Source organism: Melospiza melodia, chromosome 9, assembly GCF_035770615.1.
Source record: "Melospiza melodia melodia isolate bMelMel2 chromosome 9, bMelMel2.pri, whole genome shotgun sequence".
NCBI lineage: Eukaryota > Metazoa > Chordata > Aves > Passeriformes > Passerellidae > Melospiza > Melospiza melodia.
In genome coordinates, this window is record NC_086202.1 from 12,409,387 (window position 1) to 12,434,745 (window position 25,359).

Here is a 25,359-nt window from a genome sequence, read left to right on the forward strand (position 1 = left end):
CAGGTCACAGCTCCCAGCAGCAAGATGGGTTCAAACCAGGCTCCTCCAGTACAGAGAATTACACACAGGTCTTTCACCTCTCCTGCCTAGTACAGACAGTATAATAGCACCAGTAGTGAAGAAGAAACAATATCTCAGAGGGATCTTGGTTTCTATTGCAACGCTTATTTACATGTTCTGTTATGCAACTAATTAAACCAAAAGAAAGAGCCACCATCACTGAAGCTGTGTTCTTTAAAAAAGGCAGCAGTTGTTACTGGATGTTGTAATCAGCCTCCTCCACTACAAGATCATTAAGCAAAATCTGAGTACAGCACCCTGCTCTCCCTGGGGGCAAGAAGTGAAATTACTTGTTTCTGGATCCCAAAGGACTTGGGAATGAAATAGATGCTGAATCATCCAGCCTTGCCAGCACTGGGCATTCACAGAGGCAGAAGAGCTGGGTCCTGCAAAGCTCTGATTTTGAGTTTAGAGTACCTACAATAAGGAAGACTCTTCAAGTTTGGTATTTCAAAGCTAGGGTCTACAGTGGGTAATCACATCTGTTTGCATATCCTGTTTTCCCCTTGCCTCGAGTTCTTCCTCTGTAAAACACTGGGCTGATCATATCCACATCTCAGTGGAAAGTTAGAGGAATACAGAATTGTAAGGACCATAAGGCACTGACATCAGTGACAGCTTTTTCAAGTACCCAAAACACCTGGCTTTTTCCAAGCAGGTTACATTGGGATTTTTTTTTTCAGCACAGAAAAAACACTTTTTCTTTGACTTCAGCGATTTCTCTTAAGAGAAAATGACTACTGAAAATCACTATTGTTTCTGTCATCAATCCCTAGCAACTTGCTACAACAGATGGCTGCCCAGAGAGGTTGTGAAGTCTCCATTCTTGGGAAAATCAAAACCAAACTGGAAGTGAACCTGAGCAACCTAGTCTTGCTGATCATTGATTTGAGCAGGAGCTTGAAGATCATCATCAAGAGGTTCCTTCCAGCTTCAGCTATGCCCAGCATCCAGTGTTGCTCTGCCAATTTCTAGAGCACAAAGGCACCTGAGATAAATCTTTGGAAGTGTTAATTCATCCAAAAGACAAGAATCTTCTCTGCCATCTTAACAGTGAGAAAAATCAAATTGTAAGACATTACTGTACTTAAAAGCAGCATGTCATAACTGCAGCATTTACCCAGGAAAATAAAACAGGTATGGTGATGTTTCTTTTGATTATAAAACAGTCTATATTTAAAAACATGTCATCAACAGGATTATTTGTAACTTCTGGACAAAGCTGCAAACATTTATCAAATCTTTTCATTTGTTTGTTCTTTCCAAGCTGGTTTGGTCACAGACCAATATTCACCAGAAACTGTCCATGGACAGTCACAGCAGAACTTCACAGTCCTCAGTTCTCACACTGCATGGAAAGCTAAGTCTCTCTGCTTTCACTTGCACCACACTTAGGTGTCAGCAAGGGAACTCTTGGTCTCCACATACTCAAGTGCTGCTCTTTTAACAGCCAGGACACGTTCTTCTGTACCAAATTTCTTCTCATAATCCAGGTAGCGTTTGAAGAAGAATTTCATCTTCTTTGGTGCCAAGCTCAGGTGTATGACCCTCTCAAAGATGTCTCTGCAAGAAACCAAAGTGATTCAAATCATGTTTGTGACAGCACTCAATATAGGCCCTGTACCATGTCTTTTAACAAAGAGCAGAAAGTCTGGGGGGAAACATTCAGGGGAAATTGCTGCGAAGGGCTGGTGCTGGAAGAAAGAGATTCCTGACAATTGGCCAAAATCTCGAAGTAGAAGCCTTCTACTTGCTTGCTGAACACTAAGGCTGCTGGTCAACTCAAACAAAAGATCCAGACACTGCATTGGACCATGGATTCATTAAGTGGATGTGGGAAATTACTTCATTTTTTCACCTCTCAGGAAAAGAAACGGAAAAAATATGTTTTTCCATTTTTATGTTACAAAGATTGATTATTCAAGATTGATCTCACCCTTCAGATATAAGGCAATCCCTGCAGAAGGACAGGTGAACCTCAGTGCAAGGCTTCTATTTCTGTCATGCAGGCCACAACTTACAAAACAGTTCCCCTCTGCCCTATGGAACTTTTTGGAGTCTCCTCAGTCCCAGCAAGAATAAGCACTTCCACACATCCCAGTTTTGGGGGGAAAAAAATCCCTTTTTTCTGCTGTGGGAAGCCCTATACAACCTCACACTGCAGGGTACCTCTGCTCTTCTTTTCAGGTGTGTTCTGCCCCTTCCCAGCCTGCTGCACCACAGCTCACCGGATTTCCTTCTGGCTGCCATGCTTGATCATGATATCCATGTAGATGGACCAAATGTCTGTCCTCTTGGGATAGCTGCTGAGGGTGCTCTCAAAGAGGGCCTTGGCATGTTCTGTGTCCCCAGAATGGAATTCCAGCTGTGCAAACCTTGAAATGACATCCACATCTGGGAAAAGTAATGACATGTTAGGGTATCACAGCAACTCTCTTCCACGTGATCAAACAGGAGTGAGAATTACACAGAACAGAGGCAGGCACAGACAGCACCATCTCTACCCAGAGACAAAAGATTCTGTTGTAAAGAGGTTCTGGACTGAGGTGGGATTAAAGTGGGACACAGAAGGGTCACAGTTCACTTCCCATTTCAGCTGTCTGCAGAAGAGGAAGGTTTATTTCTATATTTATCATGTATCATGCAGCACCCATGGGCAGTCCCAGAAACCTGAGCTTAGACCAAGTGAACTTTTCTAGAGGGCTGTAAAACTCAAAGCTGCCTTTGATTTGGGTGCTTTGTTTTTGTGCATCACAGTAAATTCTATTTGGTGCCTTTAGCAGAGGTGCATTTAGCAGTGACATCCAGCTTGAAAGTTCCCCACCCTGAGAGTCAGCTGGCTGCACTTTTCACTTACTACAAATGCTGTCACAGGCAGAGATATCAGAGAGCAGCCCATCCCCTGCCTACATTAAGGCCCACACTAAGGCTGGGGCAGAGAGCTTACGTTCTTTGGTGGGCAGAGCCTTGAGAGCACGCTCCAGAAGCCTGTGTGTAGCCTCAGCCTGGCCTTGCTTCAGGAGGAAAGAGGCGAATTTCAGCCACACGGATTTCTCCTGACGAAAACGCTTCAGCATGGTGTGGTACAATTCTTCTGCTTGCTGGAAGGACAGAGCTGGGTTACATCACACATTCATAACAAAGCTTTGTAGGTTTAAGACTTTAATTCTTAGGCTGGGTGTCTCTGAACATTATGACATAAAAGCAAGCATCAATACATCCTTGCCCACTGTCAATCACAACCATTAATTCCAGTTAAGAACGGGACAGGCCCAACAGCTGACAGCTGGAAGCTTACACAGCCAGCACTTGCAGTTTACTGGCATGCCTGAATGGGATACATGCCAGGGATCTGCTTGCACTGTCTTACCTTGTACTTCTCAGAACTGGCATAGATGTCACACAGATGCTGGAAGACTTTCAGAGGCTCATTGTATTGAACTGCTCTCTCAAAGACCTTCATCAGTGTCTCCTCAGTACCATACATGTTCTCCAAGTTCAGCAGAGCTACCCAGACGTTCAGCTTCTCCTGTTCTTCCCTTAAAGCAGATGTCAACAAGAATATTCAGCCTTTCGCCAACCTTCACCAGGTTTTTGCAAACTAACCTACACAGAGTGACTGACTTTTAGCAGGCCTCCAGGACAAGAAACAGGACACACTGCTCCTTGAAACATGATTTTTGAAATAGAGCACAGCAGTTGATTCACACTACAGTCTTTATCATTGTTGTTTCTAATTAAAAACCAGAAGGTTGAGTCAAAAAATCACAATATACTTAACCATGCAGTAGAGATGATTTAAAGTACAGCCCTATGGCAAAAACAACAGGAGTTTCACCATTTGTGTCATGTTTTGATTCAAGGACATCACTGGCAGCATTATGCTCTTCCAAACTCTTCTGACTGCCCAGTAGAATGTCTGTGCACTCAGTGACACCTTCAGGAGCTCCTGAGCTCATGATCTGCAGCAGGTCAGTGGTGGTGACTCAAGCCAGACCTTCAAAGGGCCAGCTGACAGTTGCTACCATTTAATCCTTCTGAGCTCGCTAAAACACTCTGTCACTCCCCATACAGACTCATACTGATAATATCAATGTTCTTCCACCACAACTACCCCATCATGATTTATTCTTTGGGGCATAGAGAGTCAGAGCTCCATTATTACCTGAAACTGATTGTCTTAAGCGCTCTCTCTGCCACAGCTCTGGCCTTCTCAATCTCTGTGGCCTGGAGGTGGAAAGCCATGTACTGCAGCCAGAGGATGGAGCTGTTGGGACTGCCCAGCACCAGGCGGTCGAAGTCATCGGCGGACTGGGGCTGCCGGCTCGGGTCCATGAGAGCCGCCTCCACTTTGCAAAGCTCCTTCTCCTTCTTCTGCTTCTCCAGCTCCTTCTCCTTCTTTGTTCGTTTCTTTAGCTGAAAGAGCAAAACAGGAGGACTGAGGAAGGGCAGGCACTTCATGGGGGAATAGGCAGGTCCAGATAAAGCACAGCCAGACTTCAGTATGTCCAAGGCTAAGCAGTTTCCACAGGAAGAGGTGAGGCCAACTGTTTAAAAGAGGATAAAAATGATAAACACCCCCCACCCCTTCTTACACAGCTCTCACCTCAAAGAAGAGCAGCACTACATGAAATTCTTTTTTTAAAAATGAAATTCATTGAGGGACCAAATAGTTTGCTAGTCTGGCACGCCAGCTGCAGGATCCACACTTTGTCCTTCCCTCTCATTCTTACATCTTTACCCTCCAGGCCAGTACTCACCATCACCTTCCTACACTCTGTAAAAATCCGACACAATTTCTCCCCATGTACAACTGGGGTGTGTTGCTGGATCACTAGGGGGACTCAGGTCTAAATTTGGAACTCACAGTGCCATAGTTCTCTGCCTTGTTACCTTGGGCAATAAAGCATCAGCCATGCATTGCCTTTACAGAGGTGAGTTTGAGGGACAGGGGAAATCCTGAAGAGCAAACATGAAAGGAGTTCATGAGCTTGTTTCTGATTTTGATGAATTGCTCTCACCAGAAAACCTTTCTAAAGGTTATAGCATAAAAGAAGATTCTTTTTTGGTGCTTTTTGGTGTTTTGCTAAATAAGAGGACTATAACTTGAAAGGTTTTTCACCTCCAGGTTTTTCTGTACATTTATGCCACTCAGGAAAGTAAGAAACAGAGCTGACATTTAATAAAAAAAGTTTTGTGTTCATGAAAACATTTGTTTGACTCTAAATACTTATTTATTTAACATGTCAACATGAGAAAACCTGTTTTTCATGCAGCCATGCTAAAATTGGGCCTTTTCTCCTCTGCTTCAGAGGTACCTGCTACTGAAGTCAGTGATCAAAATAACTGAACAAGTTCTGTGTCAGCTGCCAAAGATGTTCCCTTGTGTTAAAAGGCTTTGCTACAGGGCAGACAGACATGCAAATACCAAAACATCACATTACAGCCACTGTGTGGTGTCTCCTGTGCAGACAATACAATTACACAGTACCTTGGACTGCACATCCTCCTCCTCCTCGCTCTCTGAGCTCTCTTCCTTCTGATCCAGCACAGGTATATCCATTGCATTGTCTTCATCCCAGGTGAAGCCCATGGAGACTTGCAGCCTGGGAGCTTCACCAGGCTTCCTTACCTGTTTGGAAGAAGACAGAAAATGCCCTGGGTTTTAATTTCAAGTTTTTTAACTGGGATCAGACAACTGCTCTTTGCTTGTGGCATCTCTCCATTCAGTACTATTGACTTCTTGTACTTTTAAAGTTAAACTTCACACATAAAGTTAAACTTGACACATATCAAGGGGCTAGAAGGGCAAGAAGGTCATTTCAGGCTCATGTTCTCCTCCAAACTTCTCACCGTAGATTTCTTTTTAGCTGCCTCTTCCTCCTGGTCATCCTCTTCCTCCTCACGGTAATACACCTCAATTCCACTGTCATTTTCATCTGCTGGGCAGATCTTCCTCTTCTTTGGCTTTGCCTCCTGCAACTGGAAATGAGTGGATGGTCAAGGGCAACAACTGTGATAATCTTAAAGGCAATTCTGATCACAAAGTAAAGAGCCAGGCAGCAGAGAGAGGGCAATACCCTGGCACAGCATCCCCCTCTACCCTCTCAGCCAACAGACAGAGGAGAATAAACCCACACTCATCTACACGGGGTGCAAAGACCAAAGGGACAGGAAACACAGCTGAGCTGTTATCTCAGCTAGCTCCCATCCAAAAGGAATAGTTTTTGATGTCTGTAATCTCCAATGCAATTTAACCTTTTTTTCCCTAGTCTGTATAATTTTTCAGCCTTATCCTTCTGGGATGAGACTGGGATTTTCCCAGTCACTTCAGTATTTGAACTAACAAAGTCCTTTAGCATATCCTGTGCAATCACACCCATACCTGACCACTTTCATCATTTCCTCTTCTCCTTTTTTTCTTCAGCTTAGGCTCTTCTCCTTTTTTCTCATCATCTGTCTCTCTTTTCTCTTCCTCTGTTTTTTTCTCTTCCTCTGCTCCATATTGTGGTAGGCCTAGGGATTCAGGCAAGACACTTGGCATCCCAGTGTCCTCAGGCAGGAGAGAGAGCTCAATATGTTTTTCTTTTCTATTTACCCTGTGGTGCATCGCCAGGAGTAGCAGGACAGAAGAATAAGAAAAAAATGAGAGCATTTACAATGACTGCAAGGATCTGAACTTCTTTTAAACCTTCCTGTCTTTTATCCTCCTTCTTTCCATCCTCTCCTCTCTTCTAATTCATAGTTCCTTTTAAAGAACATTGGACCTACCCAAGTACTTTGGCAGTGAGCAGTTTTCCTTCAGGCAGGTACTTTTCATATAAGGAATGTTTCTGTACAAAGTATGGGGAAACATTCTGGAACAGAATTCGGCCCAGGAGAGAAGTGGACAATCTGAGAAGAGGAAGAAAACCAAAAATAAGTATTCTACAGCAGGAGGAAAGAAAAATAAAGTGCATTTGTGGCACCATCAGTTCTATAAAGTGTCTCACTAACTTTCCCTACTTTAATTTCACAGGCTCAGCACAGTATCCATGACATTTTGATTCCCACAAATAATTCATTTTGCAACCTCACGTTATACCAGAGACCATCCCCAAACAAGATTCCACAATTGTACACTCAAATTAAGTTCTCCAAGACTCATCATTTGCCAGAATAACTTTCTCAGGTTACTCACCCAAAGAATACACCTGATGGAGTGATTGATTTGACATAGCCTCTCACTAGCTGGCCTTTTTTAACATCCTTAATACTTGTTATTTCAATATCCTCCACTTTGCTGTTTATCTTTGGATTTAGCCTAAAAGAAAAGAGAGGTTAGAAGTTAAAGCACTCATCTGATTAATTCACATTCCGCTCTGGACAGCAGAAAATACATCAGTATTAACAACAGCTAGTACTCTCTGAAAACCACATTGGATCAGAGGCACGCTTCTGTTTATTGAAATGCACTAATGGACTACCTGCATCCCTGCCAAGCTCTACCTAGCATTAGGGAATACACATGCTGCTGCAAACAGAGCCAAACACATCAGCCTGGCTTTCTCCAACACTAAGAAAACGAGGAGAGCAAAATGCTGTCTGAAATTTTGCACAGCATTTGCTTGGTATTTTCCCCACTTATTTCTAAGATACCTAATTCCACACTTTTGTTCCATAAGGAAGACAAAGCAAGAGGCTCAGTTTTAAGAGACATTTTGGGCTAAGTCTATTATTTAATCAAAACTGTTAAAATCCAGCTGAACATTGAAACATAACATGCTTGTATTGCAAATTCAGTGGCAGAGCTTTCTTCCCAAATAAGCAAACAAAAAAGATAAGGCAGGCCTAGAAACTGTAACAAACAGAAATTAAATCTGAACCCACTATGTTTATGTTAAGTGTTTGCTGATTCACAGGAAAAAAAATCTTTCTGAAGTAGAAACAAGTATCACCCCTTACAAAAATGCATTTCTTTTAACACTTCTCACTGATCTTCCCAAACAAATCACAAGTGTATCTCATGATCATTTTTTCACTAGTAGATTAACAGACTAGAGGGATGACACATACCGGGACTGCCGGAGAGACAACTGGATTTTACCATTCTCATTGGAGAGGATGTAGCACCTGCATGCAGAGGTGGGGGAGAAAACAGAAAGGTTTTTTATACACTAAAATAAGCCACAGGTGGAAAATAAATATTTGCAGTAGCAGAAAAAGAAACACTCTGTTCCTTTAAGGACTTTCTAATACAAACCAGCATGACACAACAGTTCATAAAACTACATAAAGGACTTTTGAAACATGTCTACTTGATTTACTCAGTCTCTACTGCCAGTACAAAAGAGTTAAAGATTGTTACACCTGAAATCACTTGGCCTGTTGCACTCTCCAACATTCCCAAAAAGTATGTGAAGCAGGGAAATGCAATTGCTCGTGCAAATGTAGAAACAACTCAATTGCCAAACAGCCCACAGAACCATTGCAAAGCTGGGATGCCTGGCTACCCTTAGCCCCATCAGCACCTTAGCTAACAGAGTAATTACTCTCAAAAAGACAGGCCATGAAGGCAGCTGAAAAGGGGCTTCTTCATAAATGAAAACTACAAGACTTTCACCCAAGCCTTTACAAGGGAAGCATCACTTCTTAGCCCCAGACTGACCTTATGGTCTGGCACTACCTCAAGACAGTAAAAAGCCTGTCACTGAAGGAGGATATTTCTAAGCCTTGCAGCTTGAAGGAACAAGGAAGACAATTACTGACCTGACAATCTTGCCAACTTTGAAGTTCCCCAGAGGATCCTCTGTGTAAGTATCATTCAGGTGAAAGAGGCTGACTCTGCCAGCTTTCCCACCTGGCAGTGCAATGGTCAAGCCAACATGTGGAGTCACCTTTGTTACCATGCCTACAGAGATGGTATCCTGCTCCAGTGAGTGAATTCCTGGAAAAGGGAAAGGGCTTGATAATACTTCAAAATATGAAGCAAGAGGTAGTAAGTTAGTGTAGCTAATTTTAGTTGCCTAGTCACATATCAAACCCACAAACTTTTGGTAAGGTGCAGTCTATGCAATCTCTGTTCACAGCCACGTTTGCCTTGGTAGCCCAGACAAATGTAACCCTTAGTTGCACAATTCCCATATCCAGAGTAACTGACAAATGTTGATAAATGTACTACCTCTCATCTGAGATTAGAACGGAATATGTTCAGAAGGGCTTAGTTAAGGGCTCAGTCTGAGACACTAGGAAAGTGATTCTTTATTCTAGAGATCTGACTTCGCTTGTCTTAGATGCTGCTACATCTAGGTCAGGGTCCCAGGGGTCAGTTCTGTTCTACAGAGAGGCATAGCTTGGCTCTAGAGTGGAACATCATCTGAGGGGTCAATGCAGGCCCAACTCTGAGCAAAGCATCACATGTGGTGGGGTCCTGCTGTTAAGGCTCACAATACCTGTGAGTGACAAGCAGAGGCATGTTTCACTGGCATCTGTTCCAGTCACTGTAGCTGATATTGCCTGACCACTTTTAAAGCTCTTTTCTGGATGTTTTAAGACCTGAAATAAAAGACATGTTTACACTTATTTCCAGAAAGGAAGCTTTGCACAACTCTGACAGTGTTTCCTCTAAGAACCTTTACACTTCCTATAAACATCTTTGATGTGCAGTTGACTGATAGCTCAGCACTGCTTCAATGGCTCTGCTATCCTGAACTGAACCACCTACAGGCACAGTACTTGCTTGTCAGCAAGGGGCAGCAATGCCTAAAGGGCAAAGCACTGGGCTATGAGTTCACATGGACATCAGAAAGGTCTGCAGCCATTACTTGTGGCCAAGCATATGGAAAAAAAAAGTGTGCGTACAGCTCACCAGTAACAGCATCCTTACCTTGGTGTTCAGAGACAGCAGCAGGTGAGGAACTCTTCCTCGAATGTCAGGGGCAACTTCCACCTCCAGCCAGTTTTTGAGCATGTTATACTAAAAAGACACCAAATAAGAGTGTCATGAAGACATGAGACCCCAAGCATGAGACCTTAGGGGAAAGAAAAACCTTCTCTGGCAGGAATTTTTCACTAATTTTTAAGGCTAAAAAGAACTAGCCCAGCTTGGCTTCTGCACCAAGCAAGAATGGTGGTTTGGATTCTGTTCTTAGAAGCACAACACTGCAGTGGTTCACAGGCAAGTGCACACAGGGGATCAGCAGTGAGTGTACTTTGTGCTGGTGGCATACTCCAAGGCCATTGTACTAGAGCCTGCTGGCAACAAACAGGCATGTCAAAGAGGACAAGTCAGCCTGACTCCACCAAGTACCAAAAATTTTTGTTTCCTTCCTCTACCTTCCCTGTAAGAAGGGGACTGCAGTTGCCACAGGCCACTCTCACAGTTAATGAGGACCACAGTCTTCAATATTTAGGTCTGAGCTAAGGCCCCCCAAGGTCACACCCACTTGCTGTCTCCCCCAGCACACGTTCTAAGAAGACTCTGAGCACACCTTCTTTATAAAACAGGTGACTGTCTGTCCAGCATTGTAGAGTCCAAGTTTCTTGAGGGAACCTTCTTCTTTAAGGTTCAGCATTGCTGTGAATTCCCCTTCTTGTTCACTGTTTGCAAAAGAAGAAAGAGGACATCAGTACAATAGCTTTGGTCTAAAGATGAAGATGGAAGTTAGAAACCATGGAAATGTGGTGAGCTGGTACTACTGTGACAATGTCTTTCACCCCTCCCCAGTTGCATTTTTTCTGCCAGGAATTCATTCTTCCCTGATCATAAGAGGAAATCTTTCTGACAGAAATAGACACGAGAGAGTCCAGATTGGCAGAACCTGAAGCCAAAAGGACAATCAAAGGAAATCGTGTGCTAGGAGAGCACTGTGATATTTAACACAGCTAAGGACAAGAGAGAGTAAGAGGCCTTGCTTCACTGCACTACATGTGGAGGTCCTTGCTCACAGCCAGCTCCTTCATGAATGAGGTACCAGGGATAGAACATCCAAGGATACAAGATCTGTAAAGCATGTGCAGACAGCACAAAGGCCAACACTTACCTTGGTCGAATGCTGAGCTCTGGAATGGATTGTGTGAAGTGTGGATGGGTGATTGGCAGGCACCTAAAGAAGAGGAAAAGGATCAAAGTTTCTCATGATCTCCCCAGGCCCACATTTAATGCCTCTGTACTAGCAAAAAAAACCCCAGGTGCAAGCCCTCTAAAACTGCAAGAGCTTTCCAATTCCAATTCTTCCGATCACTACTGCAGTAGAAATTTAGGCAACCAAAATACCCCAGCACATTTAGTCCCTGGGGCCTGTATTTAAGGTTTCAACAGGATCTTAAAAGTTTAGACATCTTTTTTTCTTGCAATCTATACTCTAGATTAATACAGCGGCACAGGTAGAAAGCTTATTTACTGAAAGCTGGATCAGCTGGGATAGAATATAATAGCAGATTTCCTCAAGCCTCAACTACTCCGGCAAAGGCAGCTGTAACAGCATCTGTTCAGAGGGCCTAGATGACCTGAATTGAAACACAAACTGTTTCATCCTTTGCATTTCTCCAGAAGCAAAACCATGTACATGTCTTCCCACCTGTGAGTATTCACATCTCTGCCTCCAATGACTCGAGCAGTCACTTTCTGTCCAGCTTTCAGAGTGGAAGTAGGAAAAGAGCCTATGGGCACTTCATCCAGGATCCGGGACACATGGATTGAACCTGTCAGCTTGTCATCAATGGCAACAGTGATGTGGGTGGGTTTGACAGATTTGACGGTACCGGTGACAACATCCCCCGGGGACAGCGAGTGTTTCACAGCAGGCAGCATCTCCTCCAGGGCTGTCTCTGACTCGTTCCGCACCCTCACAAAAACATTCTTCTTGGCTGGGCCCTGTACTGCTAACAAGACCCCGTGCTCATTCTCCTTCACGGATTTTAAGGTGGCAGAGATTGTCTGTCCCACCCTGAGTTTCTCCGAGTCGAAGCGGAAGGTGTCATTGAGGTGGCAGGCGATGGGCACAGCTGCCAGCTGGCCTGTTTCTGGCAGAGACGCGATGGCAAAGTGCTCTGTGATGTGCTGCACCACCACAGAGTGCTGCGAGTTCTCTCGGAGCCGCTAGACAGAAATGGACAGACAGAGTGACTTCCCCTGCTGAGATCTGGATTCCCTCCGCTCTCTACCTCCCACAGCTCTAAAAGGGGAAACAGTCACCCTTGAAATTTATTAATCAGCTACAGTTTGCCTGACAAGCAGAAACACACCAACCCAAATACTGAACACATACTCACTCGCTTGGGCCTTTGCTTTAACAGTTCTTCCCGAAGAGAAACAAACACTTCAGATGTGAGGGCATCCACATGAAGAACCAATGCCTTCCTTTTCTCACCAGGAGCAATATTTTTGTCTACAAATGAGAATAAGGAGATTATATCCTGATGACAATGAAGAATTCTGAGCAACTGTGATAGAGCTACATGACAAACATGAAATGTTTAATTCCTGAAGACCAAAGACTGCTTAATAAGACTGCTTAATTACTATTGTATCTGAACCAAACTAGTACTAAACATATAATAAGTCTATTTAAGAGCAGATTCTTCTAACGTCACTGGCAATGATTTAAAAAAAGAGAGCTTTGTATTTGGAAAAAGTCTGATCTTTCTTGGAAAAATGAAGTTGATTTTCTGAAGACACTACTCTTAAATAATAAAGACAAGGCTGACTAAAAACAAGGTCAAGATAATATAAAAAAGATTTTCCCAAAATTTGCACAAAACGATCATCAGTCTATCTGTTTGCTAAGGAAAAGAAAAAAGAAATCCTTCTGATACAGAAGTGCTGGGGTTATTACTTCAGCTGAAGTTAGAAGTTTATCTTGCTTTCTCTGGTTTATTCATTACTTCAGCAAATATATGTTTGGTTTTGCACAATATGACACTTTAATTTTTTAATTGGAAAATTATGGTCCTGTTTTAAAGTCATTGATTTTTCAAGTAAAACTGGCAGCAATTTCAGATAGGTATTCCTTGGAGTACGGTCTTTATAAAGGGAGAAGAAAAAAACAAAGAAAGCTGGAGCTTGTATTCATACTTGTCTCTATACAGTTTGGTTCAACTAAGGATCTCTGAGCACAAACTAGATGCCCAAAATATGAGACAAAATTAACAGAGACACAGGGAGGTTTATATCATATTTTCTGAATCACACAAATGGGCCAGCAAGACATTGGGAAACTTAACTACTCTTCAAGGCCATCCCTACTCTAATCAGACTTCTCCCTATTAGTTTCTCATCAGCAGAATCCATTTTAGGAGAGGTTTCAAAGTACAAGACTGAAAACTAACATAAGCAAAGGAAAGACCCTCACCTCCCAAATGGTAGCGGGTGGCAGTTACAGTCAGGCCTGTGACAGAGCTGCCACTGAACAGTGCTGAGCCATCCTCCCTCACATCCTGCACGACCAGATGCACCCTCTTACCAGGCATCAACTCACAAACGCTGGGCTCTCCTAAATAAAGGGAAGAAAAAGTGGGAAATCAGTTTTACTTATGTTGTTTCTTCACAAAACCAAGACAAGCCTTCACATTTAATCAGTGGTACATGAAGCATTAATCTACCTTCATAAGGGAAAACAAAGCCTAGGCTCATGAACCTGTAGAACTACAAAGTAAATTCTAAGAGTTAATCAAAGCAGAAACCCTTTTGTGATATTAAGGACCTAATAATTTTAGAGAGAATATTTTCCCATCTTATATGAACACACCCAGCATTGCATTTGGAAAAACATGAAAGCAAAACAGATTAACACTAGAAGTACAAAACAGACCAGGCACTTCACAATTACAGAAAACAAACATTAAAAAGTACTGGATATAGGAAGAATCTAAAAAGACAAAGTGAGAATTTGATAAAAACACTAGAAAAACAGCATGTGAGAAAACCCCTGCTGGAGGACCTATAATGCATGTAGGTAAATCTATTTGAACAAACTCACCCTCATGTGAGTACTGTGTTTGGGTTATCACAAGCACTTCACCCAAAATCAATGCAAGAGGCTTAGGAGACTTCAATGAAAAGAACAATTCCTTTGGCTTGTTCCAGCTTTACTTACAAAAAGCCTCTTGACATGGCACACACATCTTTTTTCTAGTAAGCTACTTTGGGAAGTGAAGTCTTTGCTTAAACTGAACTTTCTTCACGTAAATGTTTTTCTTTTCTTTTTCCTCTAGTGCACCTTTTTTTTTTTGACCTGATACCCTTTAGCAGAACATTCCCAATCTTTACCTCTTTTCAGCAAGTCCCTGATTTCTTTCAGCTCCTTGAAATACTGATTCAGGAGGCCAAAGCTCTCTGCAGCAGAATCTCCTGAGCTGCACTCAGACACCTTCAGATTGAGGAGCACACGCTGCTTCTCCTCATCAATGCTCATCACCTTTGCAACCACAGTCTGTCCCACCACAAAGTGGTCCTTGGTGTCTGTCACAAACTTGTCACTCATGCTCTGTGCAAAGGAAACAGAGGGCAAGGTTACTGAGCACAGCTGATACTGACCAACCACTCACAGAGCTGTTCAGCAGGGTTTGAGTTACGACTTCATGTAAATGCATAAGAGAAATTAACAAAGACTAAGAAAAACCCATCAATTAAAATTAATTACTGAGATCACATGAAATCCTTGTTGAAGCTTAAGCTCACTTGAATGAAGTGCTTCATTTAATTTTGGAAGTAATTTAAAAGGCAAACCTGAACCCTTTTACCCTGCAGCAGGAAGCTGTGCGAATGCAGGGCCTGCAGCCCAGTTGCTCCCTCCTTGTTACTGTACCTTTGCTAAAACCATGTTTCAAGCAGCCTGATCACACACATGCTGCTTACTAAGGGGAGGCACTGCTTACCACTTTAGGTGCCAGTCCTGTCACACCAAAAGGGAACTCCACAAACACTCCAAAGGGCATCACATTCCTCACATAACCAGTCAAGAGCATCCCAGGCTGGATTTCAGAGAAGCTTCTCACAACTTGCTCCTCCTGTACAGCAGAAATCACTGCAGACTTTCTACTCAAGATCTGAACAAGCAGTTAAGAAAAATGGGAAAAGGTGAATGAAAGCAGCACCATGCCAAGCAAATCTCTCAGTGCTGTTAACTATTGGGCTAAAGCACTTGCTGCAAGTTAGAGAGTACAGGAGTGCTAAATGCTGTAATTCCAATTTCTGTCTTGGTCTCCCTTCACAAAAATTTAGCAACTCATGTCTCTTAAACTGCTCAGCATTAAAGATATATGCTTCACAGTAGCAGAAATATCAACTTCCTAACAATTCAGTTCAGATTTTTGATATAAAAACAGCAAGTTTTTTCCTAAGGTTGTGATAAGCTTAACAGCCCAGAAGCTGGTTGAGAAAACAAGTCAGCTCACAACCTAATTCTGAAGAGATTTTAGCCCCAGCTGAGCCTCACTTCTAGAACAATTACTCTTTAAAGTATCATTAGCATGACAGGCACTTCCACTTCACACTAGCTACAGTATTCTTATTTTTGTTGCATGTATTCTTATTTATGCTGAGAGACACCTCCTTCCCCACACTTTGTTTGCCAGGTTGAGGTGGCAAAGGATACAATGTGCTGTCCTTTGTCACTTAGATACAGAACTCTGGGCAGGACATCTCCCTCTTGAAGACAGTGCCACAGGAGCTTGGAGGTAGCAACAAAGTCAGAGAGGTGCAGCATGGGGATCCAGGCTACCACATTGTCTTCATCTTCTAAGATGGAAACTTCTAAACCATTATCTTTCTTCTTCAAGATTTTCACATCAACCATCTGAAAAGAGAACAAGTACAGTGATATAAAACTCCAAGTGTTTTTGAACTCGTATCTTTTGATGCACAGGGGATGGGATGGGATGTGATGTGTTGCAGGGGATCTGACATTGCCTCCCAGCTATACATGAAAAATTCTCACATCAACAGGGCTGAGCTAAGAAGCATGGCAACACTGCAGGTAAAATAAAAACTAATTCTCAGCTCCCAGAGAAATAAAGAGCTGGAAACATTCTCTTGGTTGTGACTTTTCATTTGAAGGGTGAAGGGAGTAATTTCATCAAGACTAGAACTGTCCTGTTCCTGCATTAGCAATATCTACAGGGAGTTGGAAACTGTTCATTGCAAAAACAGAGAAACATTTCAAATTTCTCTAAAGCTGTTCTTTTCCAGGGAGCAAAAGCAGCTGGTTTTGGAGCAAGAAAATCAGCAGCATGCAGAAAATAAAAAAAGAGGATTCCACCTTTGGAGTTGGAGCACTAATTGGTACCTCCAGAGGGACTTTCCTGGTATTCCTTTATCCTGACCTCTGAAAACTGAGATACCATTTTTGATCCAGGAGGTCAACCACACAGTAAGAAATGCACATTTAATACTAGTTCCTGATCACTGTAAGCTTCCTTGAAGCAAAGTTGTTCAAAGTGATACCAAATCATATGGAAAATGAGTAGGAAAAGGCTAAAAAGGAATCAGCCACTAAATCCAATACCTCTCCTAGTTGGTACTTCATTTCCTGTTTCTCCTTTAGAGTACATTTCCATTTGTCCTCAGGGCCAGGCTTGCCTGATAATCTGAAGGACAACAAGAGTCTTTCCTGCTGAGGCTCACATTTTAAGACCATTACTTTAAGAACCTGCAGGGAAAAAAAATTTATAAAACACAAGTTAAGTTCAGCTGACCCTCCTCAGTTTGCTACCACCTATAAAAGAAGACAGGGACATACACAGTACACTTTTCTCTCACACCTGAGGATAGCAGGCCAGTGCTAGAACTTAACAAGTTCAACCACAGACAAATGTCCTTCTGATCACACAGAGGGAAAACAGAAGTATATAATCATTAAATGATCTTCTGAAAGTATGTACCAGGTCTGTAGCAGAGTTGAGAATAAAATCCAGATCTGCAGTCAGAAATTCTGACTAGAAAATTACTTTTCTCCTAAGCCAACCAAAAAATAACAAGATTAAAGACAAAGAAAAGCACCAGAAAAAATAATGAAGAGGGTTGAGATCTCTGTAACTTTGCCCACAACAAAAACCAGAACTGTGAATAACACAGTTTCTAAAGTGCCTGTAATTTGAAACCAGCAGGATAACCAGAGTAACACTGAGGCAAAAAACATTATCCTTATGATTCTGTCGTAAAAGTTTTAACTTCCAAAGAAGAGCTGCCCTTTTAACAGCCTACCCTGTTTCAATGGAGCACAACTAATAAAGTGAAAGGACACAAACATCTCCTGGTGTAGCTGGTCCCTCAGGAAAATCCACATTGAAGCCAACTGCAGATTTCTCTTTCACATTAAAACACGTGACACAGCAGAGGTAGATTAATTACCTGGCCTTCATAGAAGACTTTATCTGGACAAGATATGGGTTCTGAGCCCAGCTCATTCTTGGGTACCAGACCTTTGACATCATTGTAGAACTTCACAATGCAACCAAACTCCCTTGCACACACTACAAAGCCATGTGTGATCAGGCCTGGCTTTGCATCTTCGTAATTTGAGAGGATTGGAAGCTTTGACTGGACAAGACTTTTCTTTAGAGTAAGGATCAGCTTCTTTCCTCCAGGATTGCACTCTAGCACCTGCAAGAATGGAGTACAGAGGTTCAAAAAGCATGTCTGTCCTTGCCTGATCAATTCAGCTGCTACATACTCAGAAGAGAAAAGTGCAAAGCAGCTGAAGACCCTGTCTGGCAGCTCTCACCCGACACTTGACTTCATCTCCTATGCTGAACTTCTTCTCAGGCTGCTTCAGGATCACATCAGAGAGATGGAGGGATGGCACAAGTCCTCTAATCCCATCAGCCACTTTCACCTGCATCCCAATGGGCTTTAGAGAGAGCACTTTGCCCTAAGAGCCAAAATAGGGGAAAACATTGGTAAACTCAGCATGAAAAGCAGACTGTGGTCAGGTAGGAAACAGCCAAGACACTACAACACCTACAGTCACCAAATCTAATCACATTCAAAAATAAGTAATCTTAGATCAAACTACATTCCACCCAACTAATCTGACCCTTTAACTTTTATATACTTCATCATGTTGTTGTACAGCTTGTACAGCTTCTTTTCTTTAAGCACAGGCTACTTCTGCAAAATCCCTATTGATGCCAGCAAACTAGAATTGTTTCCAGAGACATATCCAATACAGCCATGATTCAGACATAAAAATCATATTCTGCCCAACAATTCACTATGATTGTTCAACCATGAACTTTTACTTTGACTACATGACTGCAAGGCAAGTTTTCATTTCTTTCACTCAAGTCTTTCTAAAATACACTTATGGCAACAAATAAATGACTGATCATAGATAAAATTTGATTGCCTTTGCCACATCATGAATAAAAACATGAACAAAATAGAAAGAGTATTACATTCTATTAATCAAGTCCTGCAAGAGAAGGTTTTTCTCATTTTCATCTCACTAGTCTGGATCAGAAGTTGGACACACTGATTAGGCAGGAGTGCACATTGGCAAGATCACTGTTTGAAGTATAACATGCTCAGGTCCTTCAGAAGCTCACCTGCACCACATCACCTGTGTGGATATCCTGGTACTGCAGAAACTGTGCTTCAATAATCTGGCTAGAGAAGAGACACAAAGAGACCAGTGAGTCATCTTGAAGGAAACTCAGGATAAGACAAGACAGTCCCATCTCTGACTTGTCCCAAATATCCATTATTCCATACATTGCCCAGTGTTCTACAACTCCAGAGCTGTGTTTTACTCCAACTGACCAATCTCCCAAAACAGCTCTTAGGACATAAAATTTAGGGAGGTTCACCATGCTCCATTCCAGGTGACAGTCACACAGTTATGGCCCCATGATAGGAGAACCCATTATCTGCTTTGCTTAAAGCCACAAAGTTGGAAGTACTAAGAGGGACTTTATAATACAAATGAGCTGCAAGATCAAGGCTCGATTTCCTGCTGAGCCATGGTCCTCTGACACAATCATGGCAGAACTAATTTAGCCTCCTTGTGCCTCAGCTCACCAACAATACTGATGGTGTCCCAATTCCACAGAGTATGGGGAGTATGTGCAGGATGCCCAGACAACCTGATGTGCCACATCATAGATACAAGTCAAAAACCCCAAATGGCAAATTCCAGTCCGGCAAAGCAGTGTAATTTTCCACTCTCAAACACCTTTCTAATTCTTCAACCAGTTTTCTGGAAGACTCGGTCATACTCACTTCTTCAGAGATACAATACACATCTCATCCATCAGGCTGTAGTCAATGATCCGACATTTATGTTTGCAACCTTCCTTAAATGCTTCAGGTTTAAAGGATTTTCTGGTTTTTGAAAGATGCTTCAACTAGAAAAGAAGGAATAACAAGTGAGTATTTGGAAAGTGGAAGCACTGATATGGGCCTTAGGTTGAAGTGCCAGCATCTGACAAATCTGTTCCTAACATTCCCTTTGTGCAGGTTTCACCAGCTCTTCCACAACAACCCTCCTACATTTAAATTCAAACAAGGGGATGTATAATTTAACAAACACCTCGCATGCTATCTTAATTTTACTGTATTGCCTCACAAAGAGGATAAAGGCAAAAAATCAAACCCTCTCCCAGCCCCCTTTCCAAGCAGACTAAGATAGATATGGAGGACTTGCCTCACCATCCTGGCACTTACCCGTGCAAATGCCAGAGTGCCATCATCAAGCTCAAAGATGGCCCCAAACTGTTTGTAGAAGGCTTTCAGGGTGGCCTCCTCCAGCACAGCCCCCATGAGCTGCCCGGGGAGCTGCCGTGGGGCTCCCCCGGCGTGCAGGAAGGGCGGGCGCAGCGTGAGCCGCACCGCGCGCGACGTGGGGTGTACGGACAGCACACAGGCCTTCACCTGGAACACAGAGTGCTCACTGAACAAAAGGGGAAAAGGCACCTCACTCGTGCTCATGGACATTCTGCTTGCTACCTCAACTCTCTGTCCACATGCAAGCATTTTCCAGTATTGCTGCTAAGACATCACTCGCTTCTAACAGCCTCACCAAGGAGGGATTTTTGCTTTTGTCTGTTTTTTATGGACTAGGCTGGTATCAATGCAGGGAGGGGAACATGACCACACAAGTCATGTTTCTATCCCTTGCAATTCTCCAGACTTCCCACATAAGTCTTCCAGGAATGGCTTTGTTCTTTACAGCTTCAAAGCAGTCACAATAGTAATTCAAGTAAAAGATATGAAAGAAGCTATTGGCCTTAAAATTTCAGAGATAACTCCTCAGAAATATTGGAGAAGGTAAGAGATGTTGTAAGCAACATAACAACTCCAGGCATCCTCCACCCTCCTTACCACTTGATCTGGAGAATAGCTCATGGATTTCTCTGGATCCATGTGCATGAAATCCACAATACCAGTGAAGTAAGACAGAAAAGTCAGTTTCAACCCAAGTGGGGCCACCTAGAAAGGGGAACGAAAAGATGTCAAAAAAATTTCCACACTCAATTTTCATGCAGCACAGAGAGCAATTCACACATTTCAAAAAATGGCACTGTCAGTGTTAATCAACAAGCACATCACAAGAGACAGAAAAACTGCTAACAATTCTGCTTTGCACACTGTTGAAAAAACAATGCTTCTGGTTTTTTTTATAATGCTGTGTGTACTCTGAAGACTACTGCTATCCTGCTGAATACTTTAGCAGTAAAGGCCAGAAAACACAAAATTAATCCTGTTCTGCTTCAAACTCCATCAGCAGCTCCAGCCTGAAGCCTTTATACTCAGGGCATCACAACCAGAACTGAGATCAGACCTCAGGTGAACGCACTAGAGGGAAGTGTCCAGGAGATTACGTTTGCTACTGCTAAATAATTGAGACCAAACAGAAATTTTCCAGGTCATAAACTCTCATCTCTGCTTCACCTGTTTCTTACCTTCAACAATGTTCAAAAGGCCAACCCAACAAAAGCAACCCAAACCAAGCTTACCTTCTGCACTCGAGCTTTCACCACCAGCCCTGGCAATAAATTAGAGAGTGCCCAGTTCTGTCGCTCTGTGGCAATGGATGCAGCCACCTCTGATCGATCGATGGACAAACAGACAACCCTGCCCTCATTCTTCACTTCCACAACCAGGCAGTTCAGGTTCTGGCCTATTTTCAAGTCAGGCCCTACAAAGATAAGTCACAGCATAAAACCTCTTGCAGGAACACTCAGTATTTCCTCCCACTCATTCCAAAGATTTTACAGAGTTCCCTCTCAATCTGTGTGAAGTTTACTGCAGCAGGAACACAGTCTGTCAGATCATGGGCTGAAACACAAAGGTTTGTTGCAGACCAGCCACAAAACTGCTGTTTGCAGCAACCTGCAAAGACTCCACCTTGACCCAATCCCACCAAGGTGCACTAACACCACAGATATAATAAACTCTAATCCCTGTCATTCTCCACCTCCATTTTAACCATCAGATTCTCCTGCACTGCTTCTTACCTTTCTTGGCTGCTTTGATGTAATTTTTGGCTTTCTGATGAGGCAGGAAAGCATGAGTTCCAGTGACACCAATATCTATGAGGTAGCCATGGTCTTCCACACTCAACACAGAACCAGAGAGCAGCTGTTGGGAGAAAAGCACTGCAGCTCAGCAATGTAATGAAACAGCTGGGTCTTTAATGAATGAACATATGGTAAGAGATTCACCACCCAAGTATTCCCTTGTTTTGAATGGACAGAGAACTGAGCTTTTCAGAGCAAGAACTACATTCTTTCTTATTACACAGTTCACCTAGCAGTGAGGACTTAACTCTACTTTTATCTAGCTATACATATAAGGAGCTCACAAACTAGTAGAAAATAATTGTGATGCTCAAGAATAGCAGGTGTATATAATAATACAGCTGAAAACACAAAACAAACAACCAAGCACCTCTGCAAGCCATGTTATATATTACTCTCTGTAAGAATTAAAAAGAAACCTACTCAGAAAGAAATCTTTAAATAACTTGGCCATATTGAAACAGAATAAAGTTAGTTAATTTCATGAATGACAACCTGGAGACAAGAACTAAACCCACCCTCTCCTCACAGATCATTTCCATGGTGGGAGCAGCTCCACATTCTGCCCCGATCCCATGTAAGGACAAACTGAAATGTAAGAGCCCAGAGAGGCTTTGACAGACTTACCATGCCTGCTGCTAGTGCTGTAGAGTTCAGGCCCTTGTTGACCTTCTTGGGGTCAATCGATAACTTGACACTGCGGCGTCCATCGTCACTTTTCTCAATGCTGGTCACGATGCACCTGACCAGTGTCCCTGGAGAAAACAGGTCTGGGAGAGAATTCAGCTCCTGCCCAGCAACATGATCAACACAGAAACATACAATTTTTACAATGTTAAATAACATAAGGCTAGAATTTGTTATTGAAGCAGATTTTGAAAACAAAAACCCATAAGAAAGTCCTGTTTCTCTGTCAACACTTCAGGAACAGGCAGGAAATGCCACAAACACCAGGATTCCAACAGAGAGGCAGGGATGACACTATGTCATGTCAGCAAGACTGAGAGGCTTTGCTTAAAAACACTCTGTGGGCTGGAGTCAGGAGAGTGCAGCTGAGGAAACATCTACAGAGCCAACAGTGACCATAACCCAGCCTCCCCCTTCAGCAGGGAAAAACACCACCAGCAAAAGGGGTAGTGATAATCCCACATTCCACAGCACCTCGAGAAAACTTAGGCACTGTGGACACCAGACAGACAGGGTACCTGATTATTTCATTTTATTTTATTCTAGCAGTCAGCTGTTACCAGGAAATTGCAAAGTTTGCTTGGAAAACCAAGTTCCTAACCAAGGTTAGTCAACGCCAGGCTCCTAAGCAATACCTCAGGGTTGCTTCTGAGGTATTAACAACACTCTGTAGCTCCAAGCACAAATCACAGCCCCAGTCCCAGGTCTCACCTCCAGGACTTCTCCCTGGGCCACCTGCTTGGTGAGCAGGTTGCTGTAGGCATCGCTGATCTGCGTGACCGGCACAAACCCAGAGAGGCCGTTGGGCAAACTGATGGTGAGGTCGTAGTCACTGACCTCTTTGATACAGCCAAGGAGCAGCATGCCCTCACTGAGTGCCTGGGAGAGCAGGAAAAATAGCACACTATGGGTATCTTGGCAAGTCAGTGACAACAGGGGGATAGGCAGGTAAGTTCTGTACTGGATCTCAGATGTATTTGGCAGTTTAGGGAGGAAAAACAGGAAAAATAGCATACTATGGGTATCTTGGCAAGTCCATAAGAGGGGGAAAAGCAGGTAAGTTCTGTATTGGATCTCAGATGTATTTGGCAGTTTAGGTAAGAAAAACATGCCATTTTTATATAGCCCAGCAAAGAGAGGCACACAAAATCAAACATTTATGCACCAACCTCAATTGTGAGTGGTCCAATATTCATAACATCGTCTTTAACAGCAGCTTTAACAGTTTTGTCTGCCTTGAACCTTTTCGGCTTTTCTTGATCCTTCTGGCTTCTTTTTCTTTTCTGGGATTTTTCTTCATGTTGAACCTAAAGCAGATTACAAGCACAGAAGGTTAAAAAATAAAAGTGGACAAAAAAACAAATTTTGCGCTATGGCAGAACTCTGCTGCCATGAATAAAATACTAATTTAGACAAAAAAAAGAGAAGCATCTTGCTAACTGCTGCCTGTCTACATGCAAGTCTTCCAAAGTACCTCCTTTGGGCTGAGGCTGATCATTTATAAGGCTGAATCAAGGCTGATCATTTATAAAGCTCAATCTTGGGAACAGAAAAGAGAGGTGCAAGAGATCTGCACCACACTCTACTATCAGAAAGACCAACTTAGCCTGCATCCAGTAACACCAGGCTCACCATGCAGCACCTTGGGATGAGATGCTTGTGGGAAGTTTAAAAGCTACAGCCTGATCAATAATTCTGACTGAACTTTCTCAGTGATCATATTCAAGATGTAACAGGTATCAGAGATCAGGAGGATGGGATGTCAACAGACATCTGTTTTTGGGAGGCCCTTCTGAAGTTTACCGTAGAAGTAACAGGTAGAGAGGGCTGCAGTCAAATTCTGACAGTGGAAGAGCTCTGAGAAATTAACCAAGAGCATGCAAACCTACATCAAACAAATTGTCCCGCTCTGACTTTGGCTTGGGTGTTTTTCCCTCTGCAGGTTTCTTCTGGATGCCTCCTCGAGGAAAGTTTTCTTCCATGGATGCCATGATTGCACTGCTCTGGGACAAATGACAAAGCAGAAATGAAACATGCAGTTATTGTGCTTGTTCCTCACAAATACTGAGGTGATATGAGTGAACTACCCCTAAAATAAGAAAGACTTTGGATGGCTGCTCTAGCTAGTCAGGGACAAAACAGAAACTCACATCCAAATGGATTTAACACTTGACTACAATGAAGCGTTGCAATGGTCATACTATATATAAATGCATATTATATAAAATATGCACATCCATAACACTTTTTACTACTGCACAGTTCCACTGAAGTATTACAGTATTAATTTTTAAGGCACTTCGATACATCACACATATATTCATAAAACTGCTTTAACCATATGTTGCCCAAACCAGTCTGTATTATATTCAGTGGCTGAATTTACCAGCTTCAGTCATCAAGGAGCAAGCTGTGAGCAACACACTAGGTAAGCTTGGCCTGCATTTTTACTTTTTGAACGCTAATTATTAATTAATTACTTATGATTAATATGACTTGCTACCTCTTTGTCTAAGCCATAAGTATACATATAAAAAATAGGTGCTTAACCTTACTATTTCAATCAATAAACAACACCTTGCTTATTAGGACGTAATTCTCTTCTTACTACCACTAATATATAAGGATAAGTAAAAGTAGTTGCAAGTCATATTTTGCAAGTTGCAAGTAATTATTATTGCTTATGGCGCTTATATTATTCCTTACACCATTGCTTATTATTAGCCAACAGTACTTCAAAAAACAGCGCTGAACCCCTATGCTGTCAAACTTCAGGCAGGCTGTTAGACACACAAAGCTTCTTTAAATGGAAAGCACACGATAAAGCGAAAGCCGTCAAGGCACGCTTCACCTCGGGGCTCGCTGGGGAACACACACACACCTCCCACGGCAAGCAACCGAGCCGGCCCCGCTGGAGCGGGCAGGGCTGGCATCTTACCTGCCCGGGGCCGCTGCCAGGGGGAAGCGCGGGATGGGGACGGTTCCCGGACGGGGATCGGGATCGTTCCGGGACGGGGATCGGGATCGTTGCCGGGATCGTTGCCGGGATCGTTCCCGGGACGGGGACGCGCGCACGGCAGCGGGAGGCGCACGCGGCGCCGGCCGGAAGCGGCA

General features: G+C 42.9%; 1 protein-coding gene across 3 annotated transcripts; it reads right to left on the reverse strand.

The window, feature by feature from the left end:
- Window positions 1-134: 134 nt before the first annotated feature.
- On the reverse strand, window positions 135-25,336 carry PDCD11 (programmed cell death 11). Of its 3 annotated transcripts, none has more exons than XM_063163277.1 (36): window positions 25,184-25,336; window positions 24,135-24,243; window positions 23,415-23,552; window positions 22,957-23,124; window positions 22,186-22,347; window positions 21,496-21,619; window positions 20,995-21,176; window positions 20,360-20,467; window positions 19,703-19,909; window positions 19,259-19,383; window positions 18,586-18,646; window positions 17,763-17,909; window positions 17,390-17,641; window positions 16,545-16,688; window positions 15,636-15,836; window positions 14,917-15,087; window positions 14,309-14,525; window positions 13,392-13,532; window positions 12,313-12,428; window positions 11,619-12,139; window positions 11,082-11,144; window positions 10,530-10,638; window positions 9,926-10,015; window positions 9,492-9,594; window positions 8,809-8,986; window positions 8,116-8,172; window positions 7,241-7,363; window positions 6,832-6,954; window positions 6,446-6,659; window positions 5,914-6,042; window positions 5,552-5,692; window positions 4,226-4,476; window positions 3,431-3,599; window positions 3,008-3,161; window positions 2,289-2,454; window positions 135-1,623 (listed from the first exon to the last, which is right to left on the reverse strand). In XM_063163277.1, the coding sequence occupies exons 2-36, from the start codon at window positions 24,234-24,236 to the stop codon at window positions 1,452-1,454; spliced, it is 5,529 nt and encodes a 1,842-aa protein (XP_063019347.1). In that variant the 5' UTR covers window positions 24,237-24,243; window positions 25,184-25,336; the 3' UTR covers window positions 135-1,451. The 3 variants fall into 3 exon arrangements, with proteins under 3 accessions (XP_063019347.1, XP_063019348.1, XP_063019346.1); XM_063163278.1 differs by having other exon boundaries at window positions 5,914-6,036; window positions 24,135-24,248; XM_063163276.1 differs by having other exon boundaries at window positions 24,135-24,248.
- Between the last annotated feature and the right edge of the window lie 23 nt (window positions 25,337-25,359).

Bases quoted from the DNA above. Each gene is read 5' to 3' on its own strand.
- PDCD11 (XM_063163277.1), bottom strand. From the start codon at position 24,236: ATGGCATCCATGGAAGAAAACTTTCCTCGAGGAGGCATCCAGAAGAAA. The intron at 21,177-21,495 runs GTAAGAAGCAGT...TTATCTTTGTAG, and splicing joins CATCAAAGCAGCCAAGAAAG to GGCCTGACTTGAAAATAGGC. The intron at 1,624-2,288 runs GTGAGCTGTGGT...GGTTTCTTGCAG, and splicing joins GGCAGCCAGAAGGAAATCCG to AGACATCTTTGAGAGGGTCA.